At 46.7% G+C, this 9473-nt stretch overlaps 1 protein-coding gene across 1 annotated transcript; it reads right to left on the bottom strand.

Annotated features, from left to right (window-relative positions):
* Window positions 1–1442: 1442 nt before the first annotated feature.
* Window positions 1443–8327, bottom strand: LOC131281835 (activated Cdc42 kinase-like). Its single transcript, XM_058311190.1, has 11 exons — window positions 8026–8327; window positions 7488–7557; window positions 5957–7397; window positions 5548–5887; window positions 5186–5455; window positions 5010–5115; window positions 4594–4939; window positions 3072–3638; window positions 2260–3029; window positions 2111–2187; window positions 1443–1999 (listed from the first exon to the last, which is right to left on the bottom strand). The coding sequence occupies exons 1-11, from the start codon at window positions 8027–8029 to the stop codon at window positions 1443–1445; spliced, it is 4548 nt and encodes a 1515-aa protein (XP_058167173.1). The 5' UTR covers window positions 8030–8327.
* Window positions 8328–9473: the final 1146 nt, after the last annotated feature.

Raw genomic sequence — 9473 nt, 5'->3', positions numbered from 1 at the left:
ACGGGGATCGGGAAAAAGGGGAGAAAGGCCATGGCCAGAGCAACGAAACGAAAAAGGGCAACGGGTTAAAATGAAAGGCAAACAAACCAAAAACAAAAAGGCACAGTAAGAAATCATAATCAAACGAAGGCAAATATTGCACAGCATGTAAGAACAAACACATCATTGTATCCAATTGACCTTTTGGAAGTAAGAAAACATCAATCAATAATACAACTTAAGGGGATTTCATAGATTATTGCTCAACACCCCCCAGCGCTATCGTTGTTGTGGATCCGTCCGTTGGGAGAGACATAGAGAAAAACACTGCTCTATTCCATGTAACGGAAATTTTTATCACCAATTTAATATTCATAAATATACGTTGTTGTTAGCGCGGCATGCATCAATCCATATGTCGACAAGTTTAAATATTTTGTATTTAAAGCGTAGAAGAGCTAGAATATCATGAAGGATGTTTTTGTTTTCACTCTCTCCTTCCATTTGCTGCCATCCTTACCAAGAAGTGTTGTGTGGTCTAACGATACGTAGAACGTGCTTTTGGGTTTTTTGTTTTTGCTGTATCGACGAATAATTTGTATCATATTTATATCTCAATATTTCCCTTGATTTTGCGTATTGCGAACCGTTTGTCCGTGTTTCGAAATATTTTACCATTTCGTGTAATACGATAAAGAAAGGATTGCCCCCGGTGTCTTCTTAGAATACGTGTATAACTATAGTTGTAAATGTTCTTTTTTTTTTGCTTCTCCCAAACCGCGCATTGCGAAACTGAGAAATTTTTTGTTCAAACGGCTAGTCAAAGTTTGTATTCTTTTGGTTGTAAGATCGATAAAATAGAAGTAAATGCGTTATTAATAGAGCTTCTTGCTGATAGGTGCATATTCCAACCATGAAACAGTAAACTTCCTACTATGTGGAAAATGTTTTTAATTTTTTCCATTCTGTCAAGCATTACAGCATTTTACATCTCATCTAGCTACCCTGGCAGTATACGTAGCACATCAAAAATGCTAGGCTACTGTAAAGTATTTTATAGTAGGCCAGCATTTTTGATTTTGATTTGAGGATATCCTATTTTTGATGTTCTACGTACACTGCCGGGGTTGCTAGGTGAGATGTAAAACGCTGTATTTGAATGAACAAAAAGAACACGATCACCCAACTTTTCGCAGTATAATTCACACAATGCAATCGTAGTATGCATTTTTAAGGTCTTTAGCCGGAACCTTTTTATAAAACATTCCGTAAAAATGGGATGATCTTACTCTTGTTTCGTTCACTGTAAGTAGATGGCGAACAATCCGACATCGGAATTATACGGATAAAGAATTCTACCGATTAAGCTCCTTCCAGCGAGCTGGAAATTGAATTCATACGGAAAAGAATTGAGCTTTAACTGTTTTGCTTTCAACGAACGAATGGTTCGGAAGGCGGTTGTCTCACGGAGCCGGACTTGGTGGCAGCGGGAGCACGCAATCAACGGCCACCGGGCGACGGAAGTCGATCGAGTCCGTCTCCGTAGAGGACGTATCACTCGAGTAGCGTCTTTCTTTGTTCTTTCCGGCACCATAAAGGGAGCCCGGAAGGGTCGGTTGTTGCTGTTGCTGGACGGCGGTCTGCTGTCTCCACAGCATATCGTTATGCTTGACCACGGCGCCGTGTATCTTTTCCGGCCACTGGAACCCTGGCTGTGGTTGGGTTTGCAGGAGATGTCCCGCTGCTGCTACTGCTGCTGCTGCTGCAACCCCCGTGCCAGCTATTCCTGCCAGTGGTGTCCCCGGGGTGGATTTGCCCGAGGCCGCCACCGTTGGCTGTGGCTGCTGTGTGTTGCCAGCGGCAACGGCCGTCGGGAAATAGCTCTGCGTTGTTGGACTCTTGCCCGTCAGCTTTGAAACGTCGAATTCGGAGTAAAGATAGTCCCGCTCGAGGTTCTTGTTTGGGTAGGGGGTCGTGCGTTCGGATGGCGCTTCCCCAACTAGGGAACTGGCGGCTGGTGCTAGCGGAGCGGCAGAAGGAACGGGAACGGCCGAGACACCAATGTTCTGTGACGGCTGCGACGCCACTAGTAGCCCCGCCGATCCTTTGATTCCCGATTTTGTTCGATGACGTACGATGCCAAAGTCGTAGATACTTTCGTCCTCGTCATCGTCATCATCGTCGTTATTGTTGTTGTTGTTGTTGTTGCTATTGTTGCCGGCGACAAAGTCCGCGTCCGTATAGTGGTAAGCGGCCGGATGGTGATAGCTACCGTAGTACTGTTGCCGATCGCTATGATAGTTATACTGCGGAGCACTCTTGATACTCGCGTTCGAGCCGTAAAGCTTATCCTGGCTGCTGGCGCTGTTGCTGTTTGACTTCCGGTTGATATACTGATGGCGCCGCCGATGCCGGGACGTACCGACATTCGCGGCGTTTGTGTGGTGCAACCGTGAGCGTATGTCGCACTCCGAATGGGCCAGATTGCGCTCCAGCTCGCTCTCGCTGCTCGACGACGAGCTGTCGATCATGTTGATCGGATTGTAGCTTAACCGGCGCAAGTTTCTCGCTCGAATGCTCTTTGGCTTGTAGGTGATCACGTGACGGGCCGTGATGGGTAGCTGCTGCTGGGACTCGGTTCGCCCATTCCCTGCAATCGGCCCCGCAGAGGCGGCGGCTCCGGTTGGCCTCAGGTCGTAATTTTCCGTAAAGGAAAGGGACCGCTGGCGTACGGAAGAAGCGGAGGAGGACGACGCGGTTGGCAGCGCAGTGGTCGGCGTCGTCGGCATCAGATCTTCAAACTTTCGGCCCTGCATGGGCGTGTTGTAGATCTGGTAGAGCTGATTGATTGTGTGCTGCTGTTGCTGCTGGCTGCTGCTGCCACCGGTCGCTGCGGCCGCCTTCTGCTGCAACACCGAGGCCGAGCCGAGCACCTGGCTCTGCTGCTTGCGCGTCAGCTCCGAGAGGTATTCGTTCTTGAAGTTGTAGTAATCGGAGCGTTCCTTCGTGCGCGCATCGAACGACCGAAACTTAAAGTCCCGTATGCCGTACTTGTTGTTTTGATCCGGCTGCTGGTGGTGCTGCATCACCACCTGCGATGGCTTCGGCGACGTCCCGCCGTTCAGCTCGGTCGAGCTGAAGCGTCCCAGCGCCTTCGAGGGCGGACTTTTGCCCGTCAGCGACGACGAACCCGAAGAGCCTTTCTCGCTCAGCGCACTGTTGATGCGCGAGTTGGACGAATCGATCGACGAGTTGCGCATCAACGAGCCGGACGGGGGACTCTTCTGGTAGGGCGACGCCGACGAGCACATCATCGACGAGTAGCACTCGGCAAAGAGCGTCTCCGCCGAGTCGGCCTTCTCAAGCTCGTGGTATGTCTGCAGAAAGTCCAGGTTCAGCGCGTTCAGCGTTTTCTCGATGTCGAGCAGGTTCTCGCCGATCAGATCGCGCGTCTTTTTGTCGAGCGTTTTGCTGCCGCTCACCAGACTCGCCGTCGCAGCAGTCGTCGTGGTGGATATATCGGCCAGCCGGAATGGGGCCGGTTTGCTCAGTAGCTCGCGCGACTTTTTGAAGCAAAAGTCCGACGTTTCCTTGTCAAACAGCGGTATGCGAATGTCGCTGTTCTGGTAGCTTTCAATTCCCGTCAACGAACGATAGCGCTAAGGGTGGACCAACAACAACAACAATCCCCACCGTTTGCAAGCCAATAGCGTTTTCAAGCGAAGCCGCATTTTTATATCGCAGAACGAAATAAAACCATCATCACCATATTAATACGAACGATTGCAAAACAAAAAAATCCATACACGAAATCAAAAACAGGGGGAAAAACACAAACCGTGTGCGAAATCATTCATAATGATGTTGTTTTTGTCGTTGTGGGGGTTGGTGGTGTGTTAACAAAAATTAAAGTTACAAAAACGTTACAGAACGACGGAATTGGAAACAGAAACCAAAAAGTGGAGTGAGAACATTTTAGTTGGCATTTTTCTCCTCTGGCGTATTTAAATAGTCTATAAATCGACGACATCATCCTGTTCGTCTATGAACTGTATGTAGGTGGGCATAAGTGATATATATAGTATTGTATTGATATGAGAATAGGTGAGAGAGAGAAGCAGAGACATGAACGAGAGTGTTGTTGTGGATGGTTTATATGAACCAAAAACATACGGAAACGTAAAACGAGATGCAAAAGGTGAATTGTTGTTGAATTGAAGCCAAATGCATGTGCAGGTAGAATTTTTACACAAAAAAAAGTAAAAATGTGGGTTTTAATGACAGAAATAATTGATAAACCAAAACAGAAATTGGAAATCAAAAACATTACAAACAGATTGGATGAATGGTAATGATACAAACGACGAACGGAAATAGAGAAGAAAAGAAGAGAAACGGACGAGCATGAAAGGATAGATAATAACATTTATAAATATTTCGTTCCAATGTCGACAACACCACATTAAAGACCATAGAGAATGAAAAACAGATGCGATAGATTGTTAGGTGAGAAGAAACATGGGAAAATGATATCGAATGAACTATGTTGCTGGCCTTCCGGAGAAGAAACCATTCCATTCGGAAGAGGCCCTACCGACTTTACGAACAGCTTACCTGTAAATCCGGCACGTTGTTTACTTCCTGGGAAAAGTTGCGCTTCTCGCGGTACGAATTGACCAGCGTGTTGGAGCTGTGCGGGTGATGCGGGTGGCAGGACGACGACAACGCCGTGTGGTCTTTGTGGTCCTGGCTCGATCCGCGCCCGACATGAGACGACCCCCCGGCACTCAGGTTCACGCCGGACGAGTGCGATTGATTTCCACCCATGCTCCCGTTCGAGGCTCCGCGCAGTCCTTCGCCACCACCGACGACGTTGTGGATGTGCGGGAAGCGGAAGCTAAACTTTCGCTTCGGGCTTGACGTTTGTTGGTTTGCATCCGATACCAGGTCGGTCATGGATCTGTGTTTCGCCGGAAGTCAAATGTGAGTGTACGTTGAAAGATTCAATAGAAAGAGAAGAATGTTCTTACTTGGCACTGATTTCGTTCGCCATTTCAATCACTTGATTGAGCAGCTTTTCATCTTTGCCGGAGATGGGTTTCACGGTGCTCGTCTTCTTCAATTTCGATTTGCTTCCTACAAGGAGAACGAAAAAGAACCTTTGAAACAGTGCTTGAAAAATGAAGAAAAGCACCCTGATTCATACCACTTTTATTGCCGAGTGTTCCGGAGCTGGTGGAGGAACTGTTCTTTCGACTTAGCTTCGTCGTCAGTTCGGTAAGCTCGTTGCGCATGTTGGTGTTTTCGGCATCCGGGGACAGCGGGACAGCCTGTTCCGAAATCGTGCTCATCGACTTGAACACATGCTCCATTTCGTCCATCAGAGATGGACCCTGATCGAACACCTTCTCGGTGACCATATCGTCATCGGAAATTTCGTGATATTCATGTTGATTCTGTCCACCGTCGGCCTTTGCTGCCGCAGCAGCCCCTGCCTGGAAAATGGACAACAGTCAAAGCGTTACTTGCCAATACCTTTCTTCAGGTGCAGTAAATAGTAGGCCTAGCTTACAATATCATTATTGTACGCAGCAGCATCTCCCGTGTCTTCCGCATTGATGAACGGATTCGAGTCCTTGAAACCGCTGTTGCGAAAGTCAAACGCATTCACCGACGACGCCATCCCATCGACGGTGGTGTTGTTGGTTGCATGATCTATGATACTGCCATGATGATGGCTTTCTCCTGCATTGATGAACGATTGGTGTGCGGCCAGCTGGAGTGTTTCGGAGAAGTATCCACTTGCCGTTTGGATCGAGTCCGGGCTGGTCGGTGTAGGGGGAAGCAGTAGCGGCGTTTGTTCCAAATCTTCCGAAGGCTTGTACGGTGTAACGATTTGACGTGGAAGCTAGAAAAGCAAAAGAAAGGTTTCCGTGTTGGACACCACCTTCTAACATTACTTCACTCTATCACTTACGTTTTGAGGACTTGAAAGAAAGGCGACGTCCCCGAACGACACACCATCAATACCGACGTGGCCGGTATGTTTGAGATCATTCTGAGGGCGGGATATCATGTCAGTACGTATTTTGCGCTTGCTGGATCTTTCCGCCGTCCGGCAAAAGCTGTCCCGGTTCACCGACGATGGCAGGCTGTCCAGGTAGGCGACCGTATTGGCCGGATTGAACAGTCCAGTTTTGCCCGAGTTGAGTACGCCCTTCCAGTAGGGTGAGTTATTGTTCTTATCCAGCACGGTGATGATTTCTCCCTGGCGATACACCAAGTAGTCCTTCTTGGGCTCATTGAACGAAACGATTGTCTTCAGCTGCTCCGGCTTCATGTCCGGTAGCATCAGGAATATCTCGTTAAACTTGGGTCGCTTGGCGGCATCGTGCTGCCAACATTTCAGCATCAAGCCGTAGTACTCCTTTGGGCAGCATTCCGGTTTCTCCAGGCGCTGGTAGTGCGGTTCATCGATGGCTTCTAGAATCTGGTGCCCGGTGAGGGCGGCCCACGGTTGAAACCCGTAGGAAAATATTTCCCACAGGCAAACGCCGTACGCCCAAACGTCCGAGGCATGCGTGAAGCGAAGGAAGTTGATACATTCCGGGGCACACCAGGCGATCGGCAGCTTGAGGTTGACGTTAAAGTTTGTCTGGTAGTAGTCCTTCCCGACGCCGAGTGCTCGCGATAGACCAAAGTCGGAAATTTTCACTTTGTTCTTGCTGAACACCAGTATATTGCGGGCGGCCAGATCCCGGTGAATGAATCGCTTGGTCTCCAGATACATCATACCGTTGCAAATCTGAGAGGTAAACTCGCACAGCGTCGGCACGGTTAGGAAGCTTACCCGCAGCCCCGGATCCTTGAGACATTCGAGCAGCGATCGCAAGTGTGCCAGCTCTGTGACCAGCATCAACGATTCCGTATCGAGCACGACGCCATACAGGCGGACAATGTTTTCGTGCTCGATCGAGTGCATCATGGCAGCCTCTTTGAGGAACTCCATCGGATTCGACTGCATACGCTCCCGGCACAAGCATTTGATGGCCACCTGTATCCGCTCCGAGCCGTTTGTCCAGACGCCCTGCTGCACGATGCCAAACTCCCCGGTGCCGAGCTGTTTGTTCACGCAAATGGCATCGGGCGGTATGATATGCTTGTTGTTCGGTATCTTGCCTGGCGACGGGCACGTTTTGATCGGCTCGATGCTAGACGTCGGATTGCTGGCATTGTTCTCGTCCTTCCTCGGCGGTTGCAGCAGGCGGCGAATTTTGTTCAGATAACCGTGCGGATAGTATTTCTCGTAGTACTTTCGTAAGCGTCTGATTTCCGGCCGCGAAAGTCCGCTCACCTGGCGCAAATCTTCATCAGTGGCGTACTTCAGATGGGTAACATTCGTTATTTTCAGTTCATTCCTGTATTGAAAGATGAGTTCAAGTGATTGATTACGCTATTTCACTACTGATTGAAGATTGAAAACGCGTCCGCTTGGGGACAATACTCACTTCAGAGAGTTGTAGTACTGCTGTAATTCGGCTTCTGCCAAGAACTCGTACAAATCTGGCACTTTTGGTTCTGAAATTTCAATGCAATTCCATAAATCAACAAAATATTAAGCCATAAAACGGAAAAATGCAAACGCTATTGCTACATTCAATGTCTCGTAATGCCATCATCTTTCCTTTCTTGCCTTTCTCTACCGCACATCCAAGTTCTATTGCCTTTTAACAATTTTGTTTACACTTTCTCATGACATAAAACATGAACGTTTGAGAGAACGGTGGTACGCCAAACGGAGAGAAAACTCCAAAAACTCTTGCTTGAAGTTAAAGGGTGTTCCTTGGGAAATAATGTCTCTGAAGTTGTCTGGGAAGGAAAAACATTGTCTATCCATTTTCGTTTCCCGAAGCAGGTCAATGCGCTTAATCGTGGAAAAATGCATAGCTTTTGGAATGATACTAGGCATTACGCAAATTGCTCCTACGTCTACTGCAGGAAAAGGGAGGAAAAGGTTGTTTTCCGCACGATAGAACTTTTGCTTACCCATTGCTTTGCTGCTACACTCCACTTTAGTAGAAATAAGTATTTCCTACTACGTCCGCGGCGGTAGCTTATGTTATCCGATACTTAGAGTTGTTCATTGAAGACAAAAATGCTGGCCATACTTTCGCCCAACTCGTAGCTCCCTTTCCTCACAAAACATTCGATGCTTTCGCCGTTCGTCTGTGTCCAGTTTCTTTCACTGCACTCCACTCCATTCGGTTATTCACTACTGGGTTAACATAATTCCAGCCGGGAAATCACTTTTTGACCAAATTATGCGTTCAAAAATACTTCCTTACACGACGGATGCGGGCATCGTCCGGAACGGCATTCTTGCAATCATGTCTATTTTCATCGAACTAAGCAAGCTTGCTTTGAGTATGCAGGTTGTTCCATCATGACACAATGACAACATGATCAACAAGCTTCAAAAAACCTTGGTCACAACTTGGGAAATGGATTGAAATGGCTGATTTGTTAATAATTTTCAGTACCTCAGCTAATTTAACAAAATACCGCACAAATTGAAGGCAAGAAAATGGGTACGACAAAGATTCTTCCATAGTTCTTAGTTTATAAAATAAATATTTGAATGACCCGCAAAATGAAACCCAAAAAGCCCATGTTGTGCTATAAAGTCGATGAAACATATCGAAAGGTATGTTTATTGGCTAAAAAGATCGGCCAGGCAGGGGTCGCCAAGCTTTTTCTGCAAACAACATATGTTTAATCATGGAAATTTTTGTAACATTCTTGTTACTCTACATTCTACAACGTAATGCTGTTTAGCTGAAATTAAATCAAGACATGAAATCATAAAAATCGTTTCCTTGCAATGGATTTGTTATGGTATTGATTAAGAAAACAGATTTGCTTCGTTTGTTGTTTTATTTTATTATTGATCCATTCATCGGAATTGAAATTCACGTGTCAGTAAAACGTTCTGCAGTTGTTGCTCTATGAGTATATATGTATGTAATGTTAAGTGTCGTATTGAATTTAGTATTGGGTTGTAGGTCCTTTCACAAGTTATCGATAATATTACTTCGTTCAGTTTCCATCTCCACGTTTGTGGCAAACGAACAGAGATGAAGGTTAAAATATGCATTTCAAACTACTCCATAGGTTAGATGTTATTGATTCAACTGTGTGTAATGGAGCTATAAAGAGAGTGAGTACTGAAATAAACACTGTTTTTATCAGATCTTCCGCCCCCACATTGTAACAAGAATAAGAACAAAGGTGTTCGTAAGGATGGCCTGAATTTAACCTGTTTTAACGAACGGTAACTTTCAGATTTGCCACATGTTGGTTTCAATTGATGGAAACATAAATCGGAGGAGGATCGACTGATCTTTCTGAGTGATCGTCCGGGATGAGATTTGTATGCTCGAGCTTCGCATCAATGTATGTTGCTGCAGCATAACCATGTGTTTTTGTAGGTGTAA

Source organism: Anopheles ziemanni, chromosome 2 (genome assembly GCF_943734765.1).
Source record: "Anopheles ziemanni chromosome 2, idAnoZiCoDA_A2_x.2, whole genome shotgun sequence".
Classification (NCBI taxonomy): Eukaryota; Metazoa; Arthropoda; class Insecta; order Diptera; family Culicidae; genus Anopheles; species Anopheles ziemanni.
Note: the sequence above shows the minus strand (reverse complement) of the source record. Positions and strands in the feature narration are given on the sequence as shown.